Source organism: Anas platyrhynchos, chromosome 6 (genome assembly GCF_047663525.1).
Source record: "Anas platyrhynchos isolate ZD024472 breed Pekin duck chromosome 6, IASCAAS_PekinDuck_T2T, whole genome shotgun sequence".
Taxonomy (NCBI): Eukaryota; Metazoa; Chordata; class Aves; order Anseriformes; family Anatidae; genus Anas; species Anas platyrhynchos.
This window is the reverse complement of record NC_092592.1, coordinates 12,668,918-12,696,463: the sequence shown is the minus strand read 5'-3', so window position 1 is coordinate 12,696,463 and position 27,546 is coordinate 12,668,918. Positions and strand designations below refer to the sequence as shown.

General features: G+C 38.0%; 1 protein-coding gene across 23 annotated transcripts in view; it reads right to left on the bottom strand.

Moving 5' to 3' along the window:
* The window catches only part of LDB3 (LIM domain binding 3), a 121,431-nt gene that overhangs the window by 89,049 nt on the left and 4,836 nt on the right, over positions 1 to 27,546 (bottom strand). For 14 of the 23 annotated variants that reach the window (XM_038181039.2, XM_072040088.1, XM_072040089.1 and 11 more), the window contains exons 1-3: positions 26,390 to 26,530; positions 26,168 to 26,290; positions 15,695 to 15,798 (exon numbers count right to left, since the gene is read on the bottom strand). In XM_038181039.2, coding sequence (XP_038036967.1) covers positions 15,695 to 15,798; positions 26,168 to 26,225 — 162 coding nt within the window. In that variant the 5' untranslated portion in view covers positions 26,226 to 26,290; positions 26,390 to 26,530. The other 9 variants (XM_038181043.2, XM_038181053.2, XR_011810346.1 and 6 more) reach the window with 8 other exon arrangements.

The following is a 27,546-nucleotide window of genomic DNA, read 5'->3' as shown; positions in this document are numbered from 1 at the left end:
GAATTCCTAATTTACAGACAGACAAAAATACATACAGAGGCCTACGCAAGTGAGAAGGTGCTAATACAGCAGCTTGCAGCATTAGCCAGGGCATCTTCTTTTCCTAGGACTTGAGCTATGCCTGCCCCCTTCCTGACCCAAGCCCCCAGATCAACAAGTTAAACTTTTCTCATTTAAGAACAGCATCTCACTAGCTCTAGAAATAAGCTAAAGCATTGTGAATGAATAACCTCTTCTACTCAGGATGTCTAGGACACAAGACAATATTGAAAGGAAATGCTCCTTTCCATAGTCAGAAAGGCTAAAACTCTGAGACAGGACATAAGCTATCAGTTACCAGAAAACATATTACTGCAAGAAAAGGAATGGACAGATGCTAAGGATCATTAGAACATAAAATCTATTACCCTGCAGAGAAAGCAGTATTTAATCTCCCTCTTAACTTTTTGCCACTACATTTTTATATAGAAGCTTCCAACAAACCTTCAGAGGCTTTCTAAGCACCGAGGCTCACAGTGGCTGGGAGCAGCAGGAAAACTTCCCAGAGGGGCATGACCCACTGAAGGAGACATTAAAACCCCTCTGCAGACCGGTTAATACTGAACGCCCATATGAACCAACTACTTATCTCTGGACTGAAGGCATCAGCTCCTCTCCTATTTACATTGTGAAAAAGTTCACTGGGGAAATTTATATTATTGTTTCTTAAATGTTTCCCTTCCCATCCCTGTCTCCATAATTAATGTGTAACAATTCCAGAGGGAAATTCATTGGTTTTCTTAGATCATTCTGGACAAGAAATGACAGCAAAGAAAAGGAGTAAAACTCACTGGGGTAATCCATCCGACAGAAATTCACCACTTCACCCTGCACATTGCCAGAAGGCATGAAACAGGAACAAAGGAAGAAACAACCTAGACAGCCTTCCTCATACAGCAAGCATCCCACTATCTTTGATGATGGCTTTTATACCTTCCAGGTCCAGATGGAAGAACTGAGCAACCCTGATTAACTGTAAAGGCATGGGGCTGCAGAATACTGCGAATAAAAGTCCTTGTACGTATCATTAACCACTCTTAGAGAAAGTAAGCTGGAAAAAGCAGCGACCATTTTCCCAAAGACAATGCCTGACTGTTTTTCAGTTTACTACAAGGCTCCTTAATAAAAACAAATATTTTGCTTGGGTTTTAATAGGAAAACAAACCTGACCTTAAATAAAAGCTCAAGGGATCTGCAAAATATGCCACTGACACCTTGAAGAGTTTCCATTTATACTAACCAGAGCCGAGCTGGCAAGCTGCAGAGGCATTCTGAAGTGGCCTCTCAGCCTGCGCTTCATCTGTAGTTAGGAAGGAAAATTACAATACATGTGAGAACACCCAAAATAGCTTTAATCTACTTCTCTTGCGTACTAGGAGCCACAATGCCACAGAAACACAGGGATTTTGTGGGACAGCCAAAGGCTTACAATACAGGACACTCTGTGCTGAGATCTGTACTGCAACAGCAGAACTGCAATTAGCACTTGAGCTGTGCAACCTTAGGTATGCCAAACCACGGTGGCACAGTGAAATGCTACCTCCATAACCAACAAATACTTACTTTCTTTTTAATGCCTCCCCAAGGCCCCTCTTCATCCACAATATATAGACTTTTCAAGGGAAATGACTAGGAAGCAGCTCTTCTTGCTGAGCTAAATAGACCCAGGTGATCAAAATAAGCCAAAACTAAAAGATTTTCAGCTGGGAAATGGAAGGAAGCACATGGGCAATATTTAGGGAGAAAAGGCTGTGAGGAATATTTTGAATGAATGCAGATGCTCTTGTCCCTGGTTAGGAGGCATTCCAATCATTCCCTCCCCTGTTCCCTCTCCACCTTATCCTTGTTTGAAATAAAGGATAATCTACAGATGAGATAGTCAAACATGGATGGGGCTCTTGAAAAGGATGTGTTGGCATAGCCAGAAGACTATTCAGCTCTCTAAATCTTGTATGACATTACTGTTAATAATCTCTTCTCTCTTTTTCTGCACTGAAAAATAGCTGTTACATCTCTTCAGTCTACTCAGCATCACGTACTGTGCCATGACAGCGTATGCTATGTATCTTGCAGAAATGAAATGGAAGCAGAGTTGAGTCATACAATAGACTTTGATTGTTTTAAGGAACAAGTGAGCAAGTTCTTCTTTGGTATCTGAGTTTAATGTCCTTAATGCAAATAAAGTTTGAGAATATAGCTGAGGTACTGATGCTTCATGTTCTGGCAACCCTGTACATGTATTTCTGTCAACTTCCACACGACAACTCACTGAAGCAAAATTACACAGAACATGTAAGTGCTTGAAGGATTACAATTGCCAAATTTCTTCAAAAGTTTCCCCCTTCCTTACCTCTCTTTTATTCACTTTGAATTCATTTTAAGGCAATTGATAAGGTAATAAATTGATAATGTTCTAGTAGACAAATCTTACCTATCAATATAGCCTTTCAGATTGTCACAGCTCTCAGCTTCTTGAAATCTATTCTGTTTTTTTTTTTTTGACTTCCTGATACAATTTGTCTCATCTCCCACTACAAGCATTAGCAATAAACTGAGTTTATGTCTTTTACTATTGGCCACTATGGTAAGATTTTCTTTAAGTTCGTTCTTCTTAAGGCATTTCATTGTATATAGCTCAGACCACAATGCTTTATGATCTGACAGGGTTTAGATCCATTCAGCAACAATAAGGCCTCTCTGAAAGTGCATTTGAGACAATACTGTTTTAGTCTGGCATTTAGTGGCCCGCAGCCATTTCAACATTAAGCAGCTCAGAATAATAGCTTTGACTTTGAGTCTGTCCTAAGGATGAGGCACAGATATGTCTGATCTATAAGTGACTCTTCTGCTCCTGGGTGTTTGTAAGTTAGGATGCTTTGATGCAGGCTTAGACTTAACTCTTCTTCAGATATGCATGTTTATTGAGTTCTTTTTGTTTCTGGCTGCCAGAGGAATAATTCTTCCTCTGAAACAGTAGCTCCTGGTTTGGCACAGCAAATAGCAGTCCTGTCTCTAAATGAGAAATATGTAGCATTCAACTCCATGCTTTTCCTGCAGATGCTACAGTAGCATTGTACACATAGAAAGACATATGTATAAGAGAAGATGAAATGTAGCACATGTCCACAGTGACAAGGATGTTGAATCAGAACTAAATCTGCAGGAACTACACCCAATAGCATGTCACTATTTTGTCTCTAAGGTTTTAGAGGCTGTATTTCCCAGTGTGAACCTGTTTCAGTTGGACAGCCCAACATTATCCATCTACTATACAACGTCAGTTACCTATCAAACACTCTTCTTATCTCCAAGAATAAATGTTTTACTCCTATCGCATTCATCCATGCCTTGTGAGAGAATAAACAAAAGCACGAGCTTCAAATGTCAGCATGAAAAACTCCATAAATTCAAGTGAATTAGGAAAAGAAATGAAAAGAAGCCAAGATCCCCTGAGGAAGTGCAATTCAGAGTTCTTTTGTAATATGCTGTGCCATGTTTACTGGACAATATAACATCCTGCCAGGTATCCCAGCAGCATCTTTGAATTTTCCAGCATTTTGCTGGATATATCAGGAAGCAAGCGAAGTTCTAAAGACAGAGGATGTTTCTTTTACCTGTTAAAATTTAACAGCTTAAGCTTTGTTCAAGCTTTTGTATCAGAAATGCCAATTCCCTTGTGAAGCGAAAGAAACCACATTTGTTTAAAGGGGATTGATTTGAACACATGTATATATTCTTGATGTTTGTGTATAATCTCACTATAATCTCTGAAAGGCAAAACTTGCGATGATGAAGATTATGAAAAGACATAAAACAAAATTATAAGATGACAATCTTTTAATTTTTAAATAATCTTTTAATAATCGTTTAATAATCTTTTAATAATCTTCCTCTTAAATAAAAATGAAGAAGCTTATTTTACTGGTCCTTTATCTTAACTAATGAGAGAAGTGGCTGTCGCAGAGGACAAGGCTTTGACTTTTATTGAATGATGATGCTGTTGCTGGTTGTGGGTGTTTTAACCCATTACAGTGGTGGGTACAGCAATCTGCAAAAATTTCCCACCTAAAACTTGAAGAGAATAATGAAAAAGCAGATCTTATTTGACAAAGTACCAGCCAATGACATACATGGCTTTCTCGAGGCAAAAGCCTTCCCTCTAGGTGAATTTTACATTCACCAGGTTTGTAATCCTCTGTTGCATAAATGTAGCGAAGTACCTTCCCACACATCACACAGTGACTTCAGGGCATGTAGCAGAATTAAGCTCAACAGTTTTCAGAATGTATTTTTGGTCCTTTTTGTTCCATGAACATATACTCTACAATAACCAATTTTTATGTGACTCCAGAATGGCTTCCTGTTCACAGACAAAATGAAATAATAGAAATGAGGTGTTTTAACATACTGGTACTGTATGTAGCTAAAGGCTATTTCAGACTCAAAATAAAAAAGACAAAGGAGTAAGATGGAAAAATAGTATCAATTACTGAGAAAAACATTGATTTTTGTTCAAACACTAATTCAAAAAGGGTATATTCAGTGACCGTAAGTTCACCTGCTTGCCTTCTCTCCCCTCCTCACAATCAAGCTTGTGATGAAACAGGAGGCCAAGTAAATCCTGACAGCATGGATCCTATATAATATAGGTCTCACAAGCTTGTTTCATATCATGTCAGAAAGAAGTTGGATCAGCTGGATGCGCTACACACAAAGGTAACCTGGACCGATAGCCTTTTTTCCCCAGCAAGTATTTCTTCATCAGCCCCCTTCTCTACCTGCACCATTTCGTAGGGAGAATCTGAAGAAAAAATCTTTTACAAAACACTATGCACAAGACAGAGATAATATGTTCTGAAAAGGTACAGAAAGTCTTCATTAAACTAGCATGAATGCTGTTTATAAGCCAACATATCCTGAAAGGTACAACTGAAATTACAGGTAAAGTAAGAACTTGTAACATCAAGAACGATGCAGTGAAATAAAGTTCTAACAAGGATATCCCATAAATTTGAAAAGCCATAAGCTGACGCAGAGGCAGATAATTTAGGAAGAGCTTTAAGAAATGAATAGCCTCAGCTAGTTAACAGCACTTTGCCTATGGTGAGTGGCTCTTCAGTTGAACTGACCTATGTTTGAAGATCCAAACAATGCCACTCACCTTCATCACTATGTCTTCTATTTTTATGCCCAAGTTTCGGGTTGAAACATGACTCAAAAATTCCCAAGCACTACAAAGAAAGATATTCTTGGGGAATTTCCATCCCAGATAAAGGAAAGAATCTGTGATCTCATGATTCCTAATTCAGCAGAGTGCATAGTTCAAGCAGCCTCAACTAGCTTTGGATAAGTGACTGAGTTTTTAATTTGCAGAGTTGTGTTTTTTTTTTTATACTCAAACTCCCAGTCCCTCTAACAGTTTTCTAAAATGGCACAGCATTTTTACTTTACTATCCCATTCAGCAGCATATTCCCAACCTTGTTAGGAAAGTATATCTACTTCAACAATAGGAAAAGCACAAACTTTGACTTTCACAGTAAAAATTATTGTTCTGACAATGAAGAAATTTGGATCCCTTGCAGCAGTAATACCAGGGGTCTTACGTATTTTTCAACATTCCTCTGCCAGTCTTTTGGGAGCCCAGAGAAGCACTCTCTTGTGGACAAGCTAGTCTGGAGCAATGTTTTGCTCAATCCTTCTTGGATGTTTTGCTTCTCTCCTGTTTTACCTCAGCTACATATGGTGTTCACTATTTAACGGTGTAAGCAACACCAAGTTAAGGCAGGATTATTCTTCCAATGCACTCAGGTTTTAGTAGAGTGCTCCAGGTAGGGCCTTGAAGCACACCCTCTATGTCTACTTCAACTCTCACTCCTCTCTACATTCGCACTTCTCTTTGGTAACTAATTGCACTTCGAAGAAAAGTGACAGTAATGACAGATGATGTCTACAAGTTTCATAGCATGCTCAGTGGTACAGAAGCTAGGACATATGTTTGAAAATGGATTAGGCATTTATCTAATAAACATTCTTAAGTAACAAAGTTTAGATGTGTGAGTTTTATGTGAAAATCATCCTTATCCTCCTTGGTATATTTAGCTAAACTTTATCTAAGTGAATGTGAACATGGTTTTTAGTTTAAAATACTCACTTATGCTTGAATCAGAGCATGGGCCACTATGGATAATGAAGCTGTATAACTTACACCTGAGAATTGTTCTGCAAGGTGCTTCACTTCCATTCCAAAACTGTATTTTTTATCTTTTATTCCTTCCTTGGAAACTGCAGACATTTTTTTTCAGAAGTGCTGGAGTCAGAGGTTGTATTGAGCTACATACCTAGCCACAGTAAGTTTCAAAATTCAGCATGCCCAAGTTAGGAATTTTCCTCTCCTGCTCCAGGGCAAATATGCTGATTATGATAATCTGTTTGCATATTTTGTGTTGGAATAGATGTTCACAGGACATCTATTTAGGTCCATGGAAGGAATGCATTCAAGTTAAAAATTTGGCTTAACAATGTTTTCCTTGGCCAAGCAAGATCCGAATTTCTGCAGTGGAGCATGTCAAAAGCAACTGGCTTGGAGGAGGCAGCAGAGAAGTTTGTTTGATCAAGAAAATTTCATAAAGTTTAAAGTGGGCTGCCGCTCTGTGCCCAGTTTGTCTTTTTATCTTCATCTAGCACTAAATTAATTGCTAAACAATGAATTGTGTAGATGACAAAATAGAAGTTACTTTAATAAGGATTCCTGCTGCTAATAAAACTGTTGCTTGTCTGATACAAATAAGGAATGAAAGGAACATGTGGAAAAACAAGCCAACCCTCCACTTTGATCTCAAATGAAGACTTAGCTAAACTGTAGAACAACGAGCTTCATCATCTTGTTTTGTCAGAAAACAAGCCTCTGAATCGCTAAATTAAAGTGCTGATTTGGATTGCATAAAGCAAAAATGTCTCTAAAGGAGACAAAAGATTGATGCATTCCCCAATATCAACATGCAAATCTCAGATCCAGCCAGAATTATAACTGATGGTATTATGAAAGTTCTGTTCTAGGCAGAGTTATATTTACAGTAATGTTTTTCAGAGCTGTACACCCATGCACAAACAATCTGTAGGCATTTTGGAGTTTTACTATGTTGTCAGTTTGATCTTAGCCAAGTTTCTCTAAACCCTCTTTAATCAGGAAATTGCTTAGTGAATGACTGGCTCCCACCTCTCTGAGTCTTTCTTTTTCACTTTTTTTTTTTTTTTTAATATCCTTCTTTCTCTGGCTGCATCACACTCAGCAAGATTGCTCACTCTTGTGAATCATGTTTGCAGAGAAAATATTTAATAGCTGTCAGCAACAGAGCTTTGATGTGCTCCACATCAAGAACGTGCCAACTGCAACCGCAGCAGAAAACATTTCTCAGAGTGAATATGCACCTATTTAACAATGGGAGGCTTTTACTTCAGATACCAAGAAGTGGAAATAAATTAAAATTAAGACTGCTTGGATGGTAATTGGGCAGCTGGGGAGATTTCTGTGGCACACAAAAGTGCCGAACAGACCTGTATTCATAATCTCTCTTTAGCCAAAGATATGTCTTCTATTTATAGAATTATAAAGCTCTTCAAGAGACTGTAAAATTACATACACATATGATATGCGAGCAACACATACATTTTACATGTAACTGCCTAACGAAGTCTGAAAATCCTCTCACTTTTACTAGACATTTTTAAAATAGGACCACAGATTATGTCCATCTGGTGTTCTCAGCTGTTGACAGGCATTTTCTTCTGACTGGCCTTTCCCTCTCCCTCTGCCTTTTTGTACCATTTCCAAGACTGAAAGAATTTTGGCCTCTACCTGCTGCTTCCACTTCCAGTGCACCTTCTACACAATTCCAGATAATACCAATGAATCTTTTGGGTCATACCCAGTCCAGGATACGTGCAAATAAAAATCATTCCCATCCCACACAGTGACATGAGCCTCTTATTATATAGCTAGAAAGCAACAATTCATGTTTCATATTGATGTTATTCTTCAACAGCTATCCAAAGTCAGAGCTTGGAAAAGACAACATTACCAGGTCTTTAGTCCTTACTCACTACTAGCAATAGCATTTTACCAGCAGAATTTTCTTATCAATTTGGAAAGAAATATTAAATTGAAGTGATAGCTGATATTAAAGCTACATGCATCAGTCACATGAAGATGATGTAAATGCAAACTTAGATTAACCTATTAGTCTGCTGGTAAGACACCAGAAATGTGAGGAAATTCTGTTTTTAAACAGTGAGGCACTGACTGCTCTCTTTCACATATGCACAGTGCTCAGTGTAATGGGACCCACACCACTCCTGACACTGTTCCTTAGGGCAATGCAAGTATTACAAGCAATAAATGTATTTGAGAGTGAAAAGTAAGGCATCAAACACTATTTTGGGACAAGGATACAGAAGACTAGTATAAAGTTGTCACCTGGGTATTAAAAGGAATTCTTAACAAAATACAAAAAGAAAAAAAAAGGAGAAACCAAGACTTTTTTTTTTTTTTTTTTTTTTTTTTTTTTTTTTTTTAAGATTCTGGATGCATCAGAAAAGAGCAAAACTGTCTTCACTCTCCACTTCAAAACATTATTATTCCTTGCCTAACTCTGCTGCTCTGTGAGAATACCACAGACAAACAGAACTGACATAAATTCACAGATTTCAAGCTCTGTTCTCCTCTGCCCTGCAGTCCAGGCAGTGGTTCTAGCATCTGCTGCAGCCCTCTGAAGAGATGTGCAATGAGTGCAGACCTAAAAGCTCTGCAGACAATAAGGTATTGGTCATATCTCTTGGAAGGCCCCTTATCCTTTTTTTTATCATGCATGACCCTGTAAGAATGTGCAATGTGATAGTTCAGAGAAAAAGCAACAGGCTGACAAGCTGGGCTTTTGCTGGCTGCAATTCAGATATGACACAAAGTCATGCCCATCTTATGTAAAGACTGATAAGAAGGCAGTGTGCTGTTTATACTATATCAGTGTGTAATTAGAAAGTCTTGTGCTTGCATTAGTAGGTACACTGATAATCAGCCCTTTAAAAAAAAAAAAAAGAAAAAAAAAAGAATGGAGAACTGAAAGTCCAAATATCAAAAGCAGTTAAATCCTTCTACAGAAGTAAGGGGAAAGAACAGCACTGTTCAAAGATAAACAGCTTTTGAAACAGCATGACTACAAGTACCTTCCCCAGGTGAGGTGTGAATCAAGCTGGTGTGGAAGTTAGTGAGTCAAGGAGTCTCACGCAGGAAATTAATTCCTTTGTGCATGCTCCTCCTGTGACCACTGCCTGTTTGTTTGGAAGACCAGACAACTTCTGTCTCTCATGCTGACAGGCAACAAGAAAATAAAATCCCATTACAAGTAAAGCAAAAGCACTGAAAAAATATTATGGTCCCAATTTGCTATTACTTAGACCGAAGTTATTCTCTTGAGTGCAAATGCAAGCATTTCAGTTTCTCTGTAGCCCTACACATGACTGCATAGCTGCCTGGAGATGGTAAAGCAGTTTACATTTTCACCTCAGACAAAATATCAACGATTTCTTCTCAAATAACATTTGGAAAACATACCTTTAATTTACAATAGGATTCTGGAAGCTCTTCTGTACCTCTGTTGTTTTAGGATAATGTTTGCTGGTTTTATGAATATGGAAATAAAACTAAGGATGGTGGACAGCCTGGGGCTTGCGTGCCTTTTCTGTCCCTTACTTTGCTTCTGTTTGAAGAGCACCCTTCCTGCTCTTACCAATAGTAAGAGCTTGAAAGTCCATTTTACCTTTACATTAAAGAAACCGTCTCTAGAGAGTATGGCTGGAGCCACTGCAAACTCCACAAGAGAGCAGGCTGGCCCTCCTGCAAAAAGCACACCTTTCACTTTGTGACAGACAGTCCACATCTCCTCCAGTATGTGAGCTGAACACGAAGTACACAGTTTTTGCAATCTTTTGAATAAATGACATGCAAGCTTAAATCACAGAAACTAATGTTTGAAGATCCCTATGTTGGCAGAATGCAGAAAACTATTCATGTTAGTAGCAGAAAGACAGGAGAACAGTCCATCAACAGGACCCAACTACATCAATTTGCAGTTCCATTAAGCAACTCCTTGTCAGAACAAACCTATGAAACATGAAGTAATGAAAATAAAAAGATATACACAACAGATCTAAGAGAGACTGAATTTCAGATTTCAGAGTTGTACGCTTAGCTCAGTGGAAGATAAAGATGTTTACAAAAACTTCTGAAGTAAGTATGAGTTAATATTAAGAAAGTCACTTTTTCTTTTTCCTGAAAAAAATATTTTGTTTTCATTTATAGCTTTGTGTAATAGATATAACAATTCAACTGGGAAACATCCATGTATAGAAAGTACACAAACTCAAATCCAATCATGAAATATAATAATGTCAAAGAGATTGAGGAGTCTGTGAGATTTTACATAGCTCTAGACAAAGTATTAGTCAATCCATAACACAGCTACTTCCATAGCAGACAGTCATTGGAACTGTGCTGACAGTAGTAAAGGAAAAAATACTAATCCATTTGCTGCAAGCTTGTTATCTAACCTACAGTAGTATTTTCTGTACTTAGAAATACAACCTTGCATTTCTGAGACTTGACTTAGGAACATTCAGTGCAACAGCATTCATTAATACATCCAACCACTTAGTTGTTTTAAAAAATTCAGTTTCTTTGTATCAGAACTTGTTTTGCCTTGTTAAAAATGAAAGCATTCCCATTCTGTATGAGGCTTGCACTTACACATACATGCCCCTATTTCATGAAGGGCAGCAATCCAAATTATTACAAGGACTAAATGCTAATTAATTCTCCCTTATGAGTTATGATAAATGATTTCAGGGTAAAGCTATACATTTTCCAAAGGGGCTTTATCACAGCTATGTTGACAGGACTTTCAGTATGGTGGTATGCTCAGTACTACCTTGAAGTAGCTGAAGTATGTGCCACAGCAGGTGCCACAAGTAGAACACAGATTTGCTTTGACATTAGAACACAGGGTATACAGTGAGTGCAGAATTGTTTTATGGGTTTAAAAAGCATATGTCATGAAAGGTTTGGAAAAGCTGAGCCTTTGGGGTACAGCATTAGAGTCAAAGCTAAGCTAAATCGAAGAAATCTTGCCTCATTATGGTAAGAGCTGTTTGTACTTTATGACTACTAGGGTATCTGCTATTAAAGAAACATTTTGCCCTCTAAAGCAAAAGCTTGCTGAACTAAGACCCAAGTATTAAAAACACTGTTGGAGCTTTAAAGGATACATTTCTGCCACAGAATTGCAAAAATTAAATGTACGTTTATTACACAAAAAGTAAAAACATTAGCATTTCACATTTTTGATAATGATGTCTTGATAAAAAATTCATCTTTAATTTTTGCACCAACTCCCAGTGTCATGGGACACTGGTCATCAATGATAGTCCTAGTCATTCAGTTATGAAGTGGCATAAAACATGACATCTTTTACCAACAAAGAGATCTCTCTGTATCTACGACTTCGTGTGTCCATAACCTAGACTGATCAATTCCCTCTGACAAAGTAGATGAGGAGCACCTCCTTGTTAGCCATAGTTATACCTCCCTGCTGACACATACACTTCCTACAATCACAAACACACATATGCTCCTCCACTTTTCATCATCATTTGGAAACTTTCAATAATATTGTGATCTGTGCAACAAAGCTTTATAAAAATTTCTTTCTAGCTTCTAACAATATTGGCCTTTGTAATGGCACTCTACAAAGATGTTGATGATTCCGTTCCTGGTAAAACCATCTCGTTTTCATTTTCACAAATTACTACTGACTTTTCTTGGCCCATCTGCAAAACAAGTTTATTGCCTTACCTATGAATTAAGGTCAAGGATAACCTGCAAAAACTGAAATGAAATATTTAACCAGTCTACTTGATAGCCAGCTTATAGACATGAGGTACACCAAAACTGTAGCTAAAATTAAAGATGTGTGAAAAATAATGGAAACATCCCAAATGCCACAAGGAAAGCAGCCTACGCAGTGTACGTATTTCCTAGATTAACCTTAAGGTAAATATATATATATATATAGACAGAAAACCTCGAGCCTAGCTCTTAGATTAAAACTTTTCAAGCTAGATTTTCAGATATTAGAAAAAAAAAAAAAAAAGCATATTCCATGATGCTCAGTATCCTTAATGGAGTGGTGTTGGCTTAAACCAGGTTAAAAATATATATATATTATTCTTATTTTAGGGAATGTAGCATTTCTCTTGCAGAAATAATTTTATTTTTACATTAAATCATATTTTTTTCCCCAACCTCCTTTTAACACAAGTGACTAAGGAGTATTGTCCTTCAACTCTGAAGGGTCTTTACAAATATATTTCCCCTGTAACTTCATAGAACTAGTGGAATTATACCAGGAATAAATACGTTCCAGTATCTTCAGTTACTCTGTTTGGAAACCAGTCATTTGCCTGACCTTCAGTGCAATGCTAAAAACAGAGTTTGTCTGTCATCAAGAGCCAGTGAGATTTCAGATAAAACAGAAGTCATGGCTCCTGCAATGAAATTCCAGGAGTGTCTATCAAAAGCTTGCCAACAATAGCATCTCACTCAGTCCATACTTCCATACTCTTATCAAAGTAAGAAAAAAAGAGGGGATCTGACATTTGGAATTGGGCAGAGACAGTAGCATTCCTAAGTATGTGAATCCAAAAGGATTCTTTAATTATATTCTACACACTACTTAAACTTGTGACTTGAATAGCTTTGGTTCTCTAAGGGTCCAATCATTTCTCACAATTCTCAGAAGTGTTTTTCCCCCCCTCCCCATTCAAAATATTCAAAGTGAAATATCACTTATTAGACCATATGGAGAACTGCTCTTCTCACTGCCAACCCAAGAACTACTATAAAATAACATACAGATCAACACAAAAACTTTGTTCTAAGCCCCAGCATAAAAAAAGTGAGCAAGCACTGAAGTGGAAAACAGGACTCTTTGTTCTCCAGGCATCCTTGTTTAAATTAAAATAGATGACTCTTGTGTTTATTAGAATACGAGGCTTTCTTACAGCAGGGTAGGTGCCAGGTACAGCTTGAACTTTCTTCCTTGTGGCCCTATGCCAGCATATAGGCTTAAAGCCTTCTCTCCTTTTTCAGACCTGACCCTCTCATTTCTCTTGACACCACTCAATCCAAACTTAAACCTCAACATACTGTCCCACACCTAGCAGGATATTACAGAATGCTTTGAAAGTGAAAGGTTTGTAAAATACAAGTCACCAGAGTAATTTCCATGTTTTCTAGGTATCTGTTAGTACACACATATCTTGTTTACAACCTTACTACCTTGGAATAAGTTTACAGTTCCAATCTTCGTCCAGCCTTACAGTTACTTCTTACTTAGGTCTGCACTAACAGGACATAACCATGCTTATAGATGGGAGTGGGTTGGAGGGAAGCCAGCAAAAAGGTTACCATGTCATCCTTAACGTCGTGTGCTCGTATCACAAAACTGACACTGTATATTTTAATCCAAAACCACAGACCTGTCCTAGTCTCTCTCTCACTAGTCTCTGCAATGAAAATTAGCCATGAAAATATAAAATGGAAGTGTCAGAGGTAAGAACAGAAAGGAAAAAGACAATGTCAAGACAATGTCAGGGCTCACAGAAAGTGAACAGAATAGTTCAAGGCTAAATAGTGATTAAGAATCATATTATCAATTTTTAAGAACAGCTTACAGACAGCTCTCCTTAAAGGTGATGTGGCCCTCTCCCGTTAACTAACTGAGAATTTTAACAGTGCAACCTATTTGCAACACAAAGTGAGGCAAATCACTAGAGAAATACTATCAAGAGACACAACCAAACCAATGGCTCTTTGCTTGTGGTGTCACAGCAGTGCCCCACTCTGACAAGTTCAGAGCCTGTTGGACAGGCTTTGTAAATCCATCTGATGGCCAAAAAAACTATTGTCTAACTAGGCAAAGCAGACAAAAAGACTAGAAAAAGAAACAAAGCACTAGAGCTAGGAGACAAATCCAAGTCTCAGGTGTCACTGAATGTTAAATGAATTAAACTGGACAAAGTAAAAAGACACCATCAGCACAGCCTAGATTTTTACTGATTCTGGTAGCACAGCAAAATAAATAGGACAAAATGTAAGTGATGGTAAGTGACAACTGATAGAGGGAAGGGTATGTGTGTATGTATATGTACATACATATATATATATAAATCATGGGGGGGGTCTGTTCAACACAGACATTTAAGAATAAAGCATGAGAGATTTTTCTATAGGCCACTTGTATCCAAAGACATATACACAAATCATATGCAGTATATATTCAGAAGAAGACATAGAGAGAATATTTCTTGTGTACCAGCCCAAAATATAGAATTAAACTCAACTAAAAATACACCATTGAAAATCACCATCTTCATCTATTCTCATGATGTGATGATATCTTTGTGAACTAACATGCTATTATTTGATCTCCTTTTATTAAAACAAAACAAATGAAAATAGGGATGTGGAGTGTTTAATATTATGGAATCACAAAAATACATGAAAATATTCAAATAAATATTGGGAAATTATTTGATGTTTCAACTTTACCTCAAGGTGGTCACCACCAGCTCTTGGTTGGCGAGTCAGAATTCAGGCAGAAAAATGGTTTTAGTTTATGACACGCTGAGTAAACTATTTTTTAATGAGTATCACATTAATGTAACCATAGCATCAGTGGGAGGATATGAACAGAATATGGCATACACACTCCTCTTTTTTTCAGAGAGGTTTTGGGAATTTATTTTTCTTGTTTGTTTGTTTGTTTTCTTGATAATCCTTGATCCGTATTTCATTATTATAAAAATAGTTGAACTGCAGCAGAAAAAGATAATCCTTTAAAGAGTTCTTCCTATACTACCTCTTTTTGCAGAATTAATAGGCACTAAGACACTGTCGTATCAGGGAGGATATATGGACCAGCCATTACTCTCAGATGCAGCTAAGAACAGGCAGTGTAGGAGACTATTAAAACTAAGGACCGCTGACCTTCAAGCCAGCACATTCATTGTAAATGTTCTAGAATTAAATGCCAAAAAAAAATAAAGTTTTTTCCTAACCTGTTTTTCTACACATTGAACAAGGATGCTTACCAATCAGCTACCTGACATGAGACCTTCCTTGGCCTCCTAACACTGGAAACACATTTAATGTTGGGATCCAATATAATATTTTCCAAGACCAGTGGAGGAGGATCAAGACTAAATTTAGTCCAAAAGGGTAATGTTATTTGCAAGTCCTCTTAGCAAAGCTTTCCTCAGAAATAATTAACTGAAAGTCCAGTTAACATGAGGCAAATCATTTTAAGTGGTAAATTATTTTACAATTGCTCCTTTGTCCTGTTTCCTGGCAACACTGAGTTTTATTAAAACAAAAAAAAAAAGTTTCAGAACAAATTAATAATTGAGGTAAATGTTCATTGTGGCAAGAGAAAGAGACATATCACAGCAAGAAACTCAGATCCAGTTCTGAGTTCCAGAACTTCCCCATGGGAAGGATCAGCATCTCGCACTGTACTTATAAAATATAATACTATAATACTGTACCAGAGTGTCCTGCCTCCTTTCCAGGTTGTCTTTAGGACACATGAACTCCAGGGAATTGTGGGTGGAGTGTATGAAAGATCTTATTGCAGCTGCTTGTACTGCACCTGTTCAAGGGATAAATAAAGCAGCTAAGTTCTAGTTTTGGTTTCATTCGCTGACAGTCCCTTGATGCGGAAAGAAATGATATACCACCTCCTCATCTTGTCAATCATTTGGCAAATATGTATTCAATATTGTGGAAGTGATGAATTTTCTCCCCAGAATGTTCCCACAAGCTTGGATAAGCTCTCTGACAAGTCACGTACACATAGGGAAAAACTTAAGGCTCTTTGCTCAATGCTCTTCCAGACAATAACCCTGTTCACATAAATTATTAATCCTGCAACTTCATCCTATTTTTACTGGGAAAGGGATTAGAATTAGGTCTATATGAAACCACAAATAAAACTGAATTAATTCAAATTCTTTGGAGCTTACGAAAAGTTTATTCTGTTGCCCCCTGCCCTCCCTCTCCTCCCCCCCTCCCCTTATTTATGTCTGATTTCCAAAGCTTGAAGCATAATATTATACTGTGTAAAAGAAGAAATATGCTAGATCTTTATGTGTTGAAGATCCAGGCCTTTTTTATATGAGTCATTGGGGTCTTTCCATTGACACTGGGGACACAGATGTACATCTTCACAGGGCACATTTTCCACAAAAGCTTGCTGTTACTCTTCAGGGCAGATTTAAAAAAAAAAAAATCTATTTTGCTTGCTTGCATATTTCTTTAGGTCTCCTAAAGAAAAATTTCTAGAAACACAATCAAGTGGATTATGTTAGCCTCAGAAGACACAACACAGGTTGAGAAAAAAGAAGCATGTTCCCATATTGTGAAACTTAACTGTGTTTACTGCTAAGAAAAGGTGGAAATGTTCACAATGGCCACCCGTTAGTATTTTTCAGGAAAAGAAACATGTCCTACTACCCACATTCAGCAGATTTTCTTCAGAGAAAAGGTTGTAGATAGCAATCTAAAGCTGTGTCTTATAGGGTCAGGAACTGAAGCTCTGCAGAAATGTAGCAAAAGAAAGGAATTGCTGATGAGCAGGACAAAAACATTAGACTGTGGTCCATAGGATGCACAGTTGTAAAAAGAGGAAAGGGTCTTCCAAAAATTTTCCATGGCAATACATTTCACTCTAAACACAGAAATGATACTGAGATTAGCTACAGCTTGGGTTCCCCAGCGCAGGGTAACAGACTATTTAACACAGCAACGTGTGTAATCAGAGAAACAGGAAACCCAACAGCTACACAAACAGCACTTGTTAGCCTCCATAAGGTACCCTTTTTAACTAACTTCTTCCTGTATTGTTTCAACCAGAATATTCTTTCCATCTTCCCCTTCAGTCTTCCATGAGAAGTTATAACACCTTGTGGAAGGATCTGTGATTTTCAGTTTCCAAATGCAGTCTTCATTTCCTTGCTCCTCCACTCAGTGTGCACTAAATTTAAACATCACTGAAAGCTGGAAGCAAAGAAAAGATGGCAGACCCCGATGAGGAAGAATGTATGGGGCAGAGCAACGAAAGGCAGGCACAGGAGGCAGCCCACTGCAGCCTTCTAGGCGTACAGAAGCAGGAGACAGCACAGTGCCATCCCACATGGAGCAAGGATGAGTGCCAAGAGGCAATGTTAGGGCTCTCCCACAGGACCACAGGCCACAGCAATATCAGTATTTGTCCTTGCAGTCATCTGAGGCTTCTGAGAAGAGATTGCTGTTCAGATGTTTGGTTTGTTGTTGCTCAAGAAAACAGCAACACTTGAAGACTTTTGACCACTTCTTGTCATCAAGAAAGCAAACAAGTAAAAGTGAAATTTCATTTGCCCCATCTCATGTAGCTGGCCAAAGGACTTGATCTTAAATAATTTTTTAGATCAGTTAAGTAAACAAGTGAAACAAGAATCTTCTAGACAGAAAAGTAATTTTGACAGTAGGGCAGGAGCGTATTTGTACTTTGCAACTCCTGACAAAAAAAAACATCAGGAAGACTGTCCATTTATTTCCTAGAGTAGGTAATTTTAGCCAACTCCGATAAAAGAGAACATCTTGTTTTGGCTGTCTATTTCTTTTTTAAACACCTGCCATAGTACCAACTGCCCTTGGCCATTTTTGAACTAGCTATGACTAGGTAAGGAGAGAATGCTGACATTCTCAAATAGAGCAGGACAGTCCCAGTGACCCTCAGGATCAAGAAAAGGCAGCCCAAATTCACCCTAATACCAGAGCATTCTGATTTGGCACTATGTACCAGAATCTGGGGTTACATGTAGTATTTTTGGAATTTTGGATACCATGTCCCATTCCAGAAGCTTGAGGTAAATGTAGCAATCGTTCCAAATCAAAATAGCTTCCTAAGTTACAGGATGCTTTAAATATAGAATGAGAGTCCCACAGAGGCTTCTGAAAAGCATGTATGCCACCCTAACCAGGTATAGTAAGTACTACGATGCCTTACAGGTTTTTTTTTTTTTTTTTTTTTTCATGCCACAAAGATGAATTGCCAGCAACACTGGCTTTAAATTGAATAGCCGTAAATTGTTTAAAGTGTGTGTCCTTGAACTAGTTACCTCTAGTGAGAATAAGGGTTTGTGCCTTTAGTAGCAAGTATGGCTAACCAAGAGCAGCAAGTGAGGGAGCCAAAATAGCCCAGCAGCTGGAATTTGGACTCTAAGCAAGGGAAAGGAGGAGGTATGGTGCCAGCACATGAAAGGCTGAGTTCCCCCTAATCCTCAGCTGCCATTGCTACCAATCAAGTGTATTTAGAAGGATTTTTGGGAAAGGTTAAAACCTATTTATTCAGAGTCCAGGCACTAGACACCTGTGGCATAGATAATCACAACTCCAGCTACGCACGTGGGAGGTGCAGAAAGTAACTCTACCCTATCCAGGGGATTTGCATGCCTTGAAGACATTTGACCCATTATATCTTCCTAAAAGAAGAGCAAGAACTCACTGACTTTCTGGAAAAATGGCTGTTAGCCACTGTGAGCAAAAAGAAGACTCATCTTGTAGTAAACACGTTCAAGATGTCATCTGGAGACATTTGTAAGCTGGAAACTGATTATTTTCAGGTTGCCTACTTCCAGAAACAGAGTGCTTACAGTCAAAGCGACTCGAAAAATTATGTTACATGTATTTCTTCCCCCTATAATTAAGAGCTGATTGCTCTTGTTCCCCAAAGTCTCTCAGAAGAATATAGAAACAGCTTCACATTTGAGGGAAAATTATACTTTTCGTGGACCCAGAAAGGAGACTATTTAGGACTGTTCCCAAAGGACACGTAACAGGAGAGCTGGACTAAGCTTCCGGGCCATCCTCAGGCTGGCAACTCATTTGATCAAGCTTTTATTTTGCTGAGCTGCTATTGTAACTTAAGGGCCTAATTAACATTCATAATTCTTTCCTCATCATCTATACAGCACATTTTGATGGAGTATACTTGCTTGTTTTTTAATATACCATATTATGTAAATCATGGGTCAACACAATGTGACTGAACAGCACATTTGTTGACATCCTTGTCCTCACTCTGTACTGGCAAGAATTCAATTCTTTATGAACTCCTATTTAGTTAAATATTATAGCATACCTTTATAAAGTTTTTTTTTTTTAAGGATTTAAGAAATTTGACAATTTTAACAAGAAGCCTATTCTGAAATTTCATTCTCATGTAACTTTTTTATTAAGACTTTAATTAGAGTAGTACTAGAAAAAAACAGCCTTTTCACATGCAGTATAAGCCATTCTTTTCAATTAGCATTATTCATTTTAAAGCATGCATAGCTGACATTGTCAGACACAGTTTAAAATTAATTATTTCCGTAAGACTTAGAAGTATTGATTTTTGTCACGCTCAGCAAAAGTTTCCCTCCTTCTCTCTTTCTCATGATCTTTCAATGGGGATTAATAACTTACCAGCACACTGAGCAGCCACTTCTTTCTGCAACAAAACCCAGTGAACAAAGAAGAGCACTGTCTCATATTACACTGGACATCATTTAATGTTACTTTATAAAACGGTGCCATCTGAGGTAGTTATGTACAGAAACTTCTAGTTATACACAAAATAAATCATCTGTATCAAATAGTGGGCTGGAGCTAGCTGAGGATACAATCAATGCTAAATTATAATGAAGACCTTTCCATTTAACACACTGCTTTAGTACTTCAAAGGCTACTGAAGGCTTTTTACAGTTATATAAAAACTGGATTTAAAAAAATAAGGTACTCTTCACACTCCTAATTAGACAACAAGAGTGACCAGATGAGAACTGCTGTTGCTAGTATAGAAAGTTAATGCTAACATATTGGCAGAACAAATTTCACTCTGTGTCACACTGGCTGGAGAACACTTGGCAATAATGATTCAGAATGGAGCTAATGACGGTGCTATCTGCTGTGTTATGGAAAACTGCCATTTGCTGGGTTCAAATATCGCACACTAACAAAAAGTATCACCTGAAAAAAAAGCGTTCAGCAGCTTTAAATACATAATTTAATGGTTACCTCCTGTTGCATTTTCTGGTTCTAAAGGATCTGCAAAATTATGTTCATTATTAGTTAAGTGAATTTGACAATTTCTTGAAATACTACATCAATGATATTCACAACTAAATTAACTCTAACCCAAAAGCGGAAGAATTTGTCACACCAGAATACCCAGTTGCCAGGGAACACTTAAATATTAAAACAAGATAAAAAGCAACAAAACTCATTGTTTGTTAGGTTCATTAGGTTAAGAAAACTCCTCCTCTTCCATAAAGAGGAAATAAAATAACTGTCGTTATCCCCACTCTTGAGCTTCTCAGTTTCTTACCATTTTGGGGCCCAAGTTTATAAACACACTTAACATTATGCTTCCTATTCCAGGGAAAGGTTATGTTTTCCTTTCTTACAGGAAAAAGCCACTATGGAATTTATTTATTTTTTTCCTCTCCATCAAGAAATAGTGACTGTATTTATGACCAAGTTAGTAATTGCATAGATTCTATTCAGTCTAGTTATTTCATACACTGAACTTTCCTACAGATAATGCCACACCAGCACTGGTGATTCAGACACAGCCGCAACACAAAGAGAACAGCTGCATTTGGCAGGTCAAAAAGAAAGGGCTTCAAACCCACTGGTTATATATTATGTCAGAACAATGAGAGCAGCAGGTTTTATTATGTAACATCCTTTAAGCTAGTACTTCAGCTATTACAGGCCATTATTCGTATTTATCTGGCCTACATTCTAACAGGGCTAAATGTGTCCCCTGAAATTCAGAACAGACAGAATTGAGAAACAGAACCTTAAATAGAGCTATGCATAATGTCTGCAGAGATGCTGTGTGGAGTACATAATACTATTTATATACTCCTGGCCTTCAGCAACAAACTAAGTATTTAGTATTACTTTAATTGCACAAAAACAGGTAAGAGAGGCTGCCTTTTGTTCCGTACACATCCCTGCTTTAAAGGAAAAATTAGACCAAGAGCTGCCGTTAGTTCCATACCCTTCCTGAAAGTTACTTGGTGAATATAATACACATTCAAATCACATTGCATTATGATGCTGAGATTTCAGTAAAGACTCTTCCACTGGAAATCCTGAGTTTAAGGATGCAACAATAAGCCATGTGGATTTTTCAGAGTGTTTTCTGAAAGGAAGATAACAAAATCTTCTTACTTACATCGTGATTGCTTACCCAGAGGGGAAAAGAGGACATCTTATGATGAAACTGCTTTGTGTCCTCCCCAAAAAATCATGTTGGTTAAAAAACAAACCATCGCATAAGTTAGCTGGCAGCTTACATGAAACATCCATTGTGATTACTCCTCAGACCTTGCAGGGTATTTGTGGTCAGGATAAGGAAAGTTGTGTACCTCAGAATATCTACCGCCCTACCTCCCAGAGGACCAGAACAGCCAGCTTTAAATCTCTGCTCTGCTTTATTCAGAGCGGAGCCTTGAATGGAGACCCCAGTACCCAGGAATGTTCTGATCCCCAGGCCCCTGAACCCATGGTATTTATTGGGCCAGAGAAATAGAATACAGCTATAGCATTAGCTCTTTCCCTCCTAGTACAATACAGATTTGCCACTTATGCTTGATGAGAGATGCAACCATATCAAACAACTGCCCTTTATATCGTATTGTCACTCACAGCGTGGATGCTGACTACTGCAATACCTCAGATAAACAGTACCAAACCAGGGGTTTTAGGAGTTACTTGTAGAGTTAAGGCTCACCGAAATGCAATCATTTCCGATAACTGTGGCTGTAAACACACCATAATTGGATTGGAATAGTTGGAGAGCATCAAGTAACTAGTGCTCTCTCATGTTACCAACACATCTGTACATCCAACAAATGACTACGCATAATAAAAGTCAGAATTGTATGACTTTGCATGGGATGACTGGATCATTCAGGAAGTGATCTAAAAGTTACAGATCATCTCAAAGAAATATTGATGCCCACAAAATAGGTATTGTGTTACAGATAAGAAAATTTTGGAGTGGTCTTCAAAGCTGCGCTGGAAGCACTTCATTTCCCTGTCACAAGGAACTATTTGAAGTTCAACTGTAGAAGACAGGAAGAATGTGAAACCACCTGTGCTAAGAAGTTACCACAGTTTATCGAGCCATAAGACAGTCTTTATATTCAAGTCCAATGACTTAGTCCTACTCTCAGAAGTTGATTCAAAGTCATTTGAGATTTTTTGGGAAAAAAGGGGAACATCTCTATTCATCAGGAGTTAGAAAGGAAGGCTTTTAGAAGACAAGACTTACCTGTTAGCTTTACAGAATATCAACGATTCAAAATACTAATCAGTGGCTTTGGGGATTGTGAAGGACTTCACATTTGGAGATGAAACAAAAACTTGGAGTTCTGGCTCTAGAACAATAACTGCTCAGTGATTAGATTCACCACACATGGCTGCTTAACATGTGACACGGACTCAGTGTTTGAAATGAGCTTGTTAAATGTCCTTAGTTCAATCAATGCAGGTACAGCTCACTCTTCTGATTGCAATATATATTCACCACATGGCTATCCAAATGACAGCAGCAGAATGCTTCTTGCTTGCACCTGAGGTTTCCCTGCCTTCAAGCACAGAGTAAAAAAGCCAAGAAGGAATCCTTTTGCCCATCACTTGCCTGTTGTAAGGCACTGATACCTGATATGTAATAAAGCAAATGGGAGTACAGAATAAATATTATCACATAGTTCCTTGACGGAAAAGCAGTCACAGTGAAAGGATGACATACGTATTCTAGGGAATGGAGGAAAGACAGGCCATAATCAGGAAAAGGTGCTAGTAAAAGCATCTTTTTAAGAAGGCATCTTTTCCTATTTGTGTTTCCCATTTCTCCTCATTGCACTTACATCATGGCCAGATTCCAACTACTTCTTTACTTAACAGAATAAAGCCAAAATAGTTCTCTTACATTTTGTTTAAACATTGTCTCCTTTGGCATCAGGTTCTGACTTTTCATTTGGAACCCAGGCAACATTAAAAAAATCTATTTTATCTATCTCTCTATTAGGAAACAAAAAACTGACTGGACAATCACAGTAAATGTACCAATCATAAGCTACTGCATTGTTTTGGGCGATATTTCTGCATACCTTTCAGCTCATTGCATCACCTGCAAGCCAGTCTGTCTTACTAGAAAAGTTTGCTGTTATTCACAAATACACAAAGAGATTCTGCTGTCATATCTATCCATGTACAATCACACCACCTTAGGTAACACTGCAATACAGCACTTGAACTATACTTAAAAGCCTTCTTAGGCAGGATTAGGTCTATAAAATTAATTAATTCTGCTCGCTTCAGACAGTTCATGCCAGCAGTAGGAGAAAATAAACTGCTTTGCTGCCCACATTAATTTTGGAAGACCAGATTTGCACATATGACCAGGCCACCTGTGTCAGCTCTTAGCGGTGCCAACAACCTGCAAGTCCCATTCACTTCAGTAGGAGTGACAGATGCTCAGCTTCACTAAGAGTCAGCCGGTGCTATTCTCCTACCTCTGGTACCTGCCCATTACATCTCATGAAATAATCTGTTCTAGAGGGTAGGATGGCTTCTGGGGTGGAGACTAGAAAAATATCTTTGAAGTCTTCCCAGATTATTTTCTAATTCCATTGTTAAAGGAGTGTGAAAACTGCAGAGTGACCTTAACTCTTCTCCACTTGTTTTTGACTCCTCTCTCCTCATGAATACCTTGGAAATTTAAGCAGTTTTTCTCTCCCCATAAGACAGCAATTATGATTGAGTACAAAGCTCACCTCACTTATGACTGTAAATTGCTGCTAATGGGAATATCTGATCTATTTGAAGATATACTCATCTAAAAGATGATAATGTCCTTAAAACGTCTATTTTTTCTTTGGCAAAAGCCATGTCTAACACTGTGTTCCAATTAAAAATATCACAACTCTCTCCTACTCCAGCCCTCCCTAAAAGAAGCTATGTTCATTCCTGAATGCCTGCTTTTTCCCTAAGGCAGGCTACAAAACCCAATCTGAGCCAAAAGCAATCCTCTCAGCTAAGAACTGGGCCTCACCGAGGAAGATTTCACAACATTTTAACATTAACAATTTCAAAAGATTTTAACAGTGCTTTCTGATACTTCTATTGCTAGAAATTCATCCAGCTGTGTGAAAAGGTAATTCCGCCCCACCTCTGTGAATCCAACCATTGCAGTTCCACTCCTGCTCATCACACGATTCTCAAAGGCCCCAGCAGAATCACATCGCCTTCAGGCACAAGGAGCGTACCTTATGAGATCATAACCTGTGACAATGGACTCGCTTTGAAAGAAGTGTCTTTTCATTTCTGCAAGTGTAAGTGCCATAGCCCCAGATGTTGAATAGCAGACTCTGTGATTGAATTACTTACAAAAAAATATCAACACCTTACAGTGCAGGCTGCAAAATGTCATGAAAATGCCTACAGAAGTATGTTGGTACCTCTCTGTACTTAATTTGGGTGCAATAAAGAAATACCAAAACTATTTACCAAATACCAAAAATCTTAGTGAAATTAATACAAGTGTACGAAGTAGATTTATTTTTTTGTACGCTTTTTTTTCTTTTTTTTTTTTTTTGTGTGGCATTACAACACAGACAGAACAGCTTCCTTTGCAATTACTGAAGAACAAAGACTGCTTTTGCAAAAGCGTTTATGAAATGGTCATCTCATTATAGGACTTAGTGTTAAGGTAAATATGTCTCTATGGAAAAAGGAATATTGTATATTAGAGTAAGGGAGATCAAATAAGACAGAGCTTTACAGTTTAAATATGAAATAGGATAGTTAAGGTTGCAGAAGCTCACAGATGACTCTGAATCACAATTGCTGCAGGGATCTCAGTTTGGTACCTACAACTCAACAGACTAGTTGTTTCATTATGAAAAAAGAACTTTTCAAAGCAGTGTAGGTGGCTCCCCCCCACTGGAGCAGACCATTTGTTTGCATTCTATTTGTTTATCTGATTAAATCATTCTGGTATTCCTTTTAAACACTGTTATGTAAGTAACCTCTCTTGTCATTGCTCTGCAAAATAAGCCTTCTGCAGGTGGTCTGCGGAGGAACAAAGACATCTCTAAAAGATCTCAACATTCTGGAATAGATTTGAGACTGACAAAAAAGGAGGAAGCTGTAGGAAGCAGCATAAAGCAGATATCTCCCAAACCAGAAGTTACAAAGAACTATCTAGCTTGGTCAGAAAATAGTAAAGGGAATGATTTTGAATTTCTTTACAGTGACCCGTGGTTTAAAAAATAAATAAATTTAAGAAAACAATTTCTTGGGGGTGGAGGAAGAGATGGCTAGAAAATAAATGGACTTATCTATAATCAACATGAGGTAATTAATTATTAAGTCACATGCTGTTTATCAGCTACAAGTGGAAGGCTTCTGCATAATTTAAGTCTGCATTTTAAGCACTATCTTCTGCTTGACATGCCTAATTTTCATCCAAGAGATGGACATATATCCTTATCTTTGCCCACTTTGAACAGACCTAGACTTTACATATTGACAAGCAGTTACATAATTACTTTCTAGAAGTACTATTTTGTATTCCCATTCATAGTTGTTCTACTCTCTTCCCCCAAAACAGCACCAGCGAGGCCCCTGTCAGTAGAAAAAGAGAAAACACCATACAAAATAGAACTGGAAGCTCATGTAAAAGGAGACAGCATCATCATTCTTAAAAATATACAAACAAGAAATGTCTGAGACAGCATCAATGCCAGGCTGTGCTGTGAATTTGTGTATTTGGAGTCCACATTATATTCTCCGATTCTTTGTTCAGACCTAGCTGCAAAGATCCTCTATTTTACTTGGCCAGGTCGGAGCGTACATACAATTAGTTTACTGCTACTTTCCAACCTAAACAAGCCCAACAAGGCTTTTTGTTCACTTACTCTGGAGATTGTCAAGGGCATGTTGAAGTCCTTGCCCCCCTGCAGTCGGAAGCCCCATGGTCCAGGTCCATTCAGAGTCACGTTGTAAGCCATCCTGTACCTCCTTCACAAGGCACCAGGACACTGCAGAACAGAAGGATGGGGTAGAGTGATGGGGTGAAAAGACACAGTAAGAAGAGGGCAGAGTTTTATATAATGACAGCAATTTTCTTTCTGCCTTGCCTGTTCAGTCGTGCTGGGATATCACCTAAGAATAGATGGGAGCTATAATGCAGATGCTGATATCCCAGCTGAGTAGGGCCCATAAAAGGTTTGTAACCAGACACCTACTATGCAAAGACTTCATGACTCAGAGGTCTAATATAGCCCCCAGGGAGGGGGGGACAGATCTTTCTAGGCTTCTCAAGACCCTCTTCATGTTCAGTTACTTCATGGGCAAAACACATTTGGAATAAAACATGCAAATAGAATCCCATGCTAAAATCCCAAACATACAAATCTCATTTCTAATCTATTAAACACTTACATAACCAGTTGTAATTTCTGCTTCAGAACATGTGTATTGTACAGTGATACATAACATACTACAAACAAGTCCTTACATATATATATACACACAGCAAAAATAAAACACCAAAACTGTGTGTTTACCTTCTCTGACACTGATCTACTAAACTGAAATAAGTACCTACTATGCACATGACAAAAAAAAAACTTCATAACTTCATTTTTGGCTCTTGCTTCCATAGCCTACACTTTCTCAAGGGACAATTAAAATGTATTCTCTTGGAATGCATATAGAAATATGAGCTATTTCTAAGCAGCATTTAATTTAAATGGAATAAGCATAGTTTCATCACAGACTTGTCATACTGTTTTGATACAAGTCTTCTAAAGGCATGACAATTAAGAATACAATTAACTAGCTGCTTCCTCAATTCACTCCATAAGTTTTCATGGTTTATATAGAATTTGTGTTCAGTGTTCCATAAAAAAAACGTTTTAACCCTTATTTGGTAACACGGGATACATTTCTGCCTTAGACTGGGAATAACTAAAGCACAGAGAACAAGAGGGAAGGGGAGAAGCTGCTGGCAGAACTAAAAAGATAAACAGCTTCTGCTCTTAGGATAAAGCTATAAACATTAAATAACACTCACCACTTTCAAGTCATTAACATGTGCAGGAGCTCCAGAAGCACTCAAGTGTATCTCTGCAGCACCCTTGCTTTCACCCTCACATTACAAAGAAATTCCCATTACGTTAAGGTGAAAAACAAGCACGGGCTCTCCTCTGATAATGAAAAAGACAACCAAAACCACACAATGCACTAGTGAGGGAGCTCCATTTGGTAGTGTGCCAGTCTGCCCATGCACCCA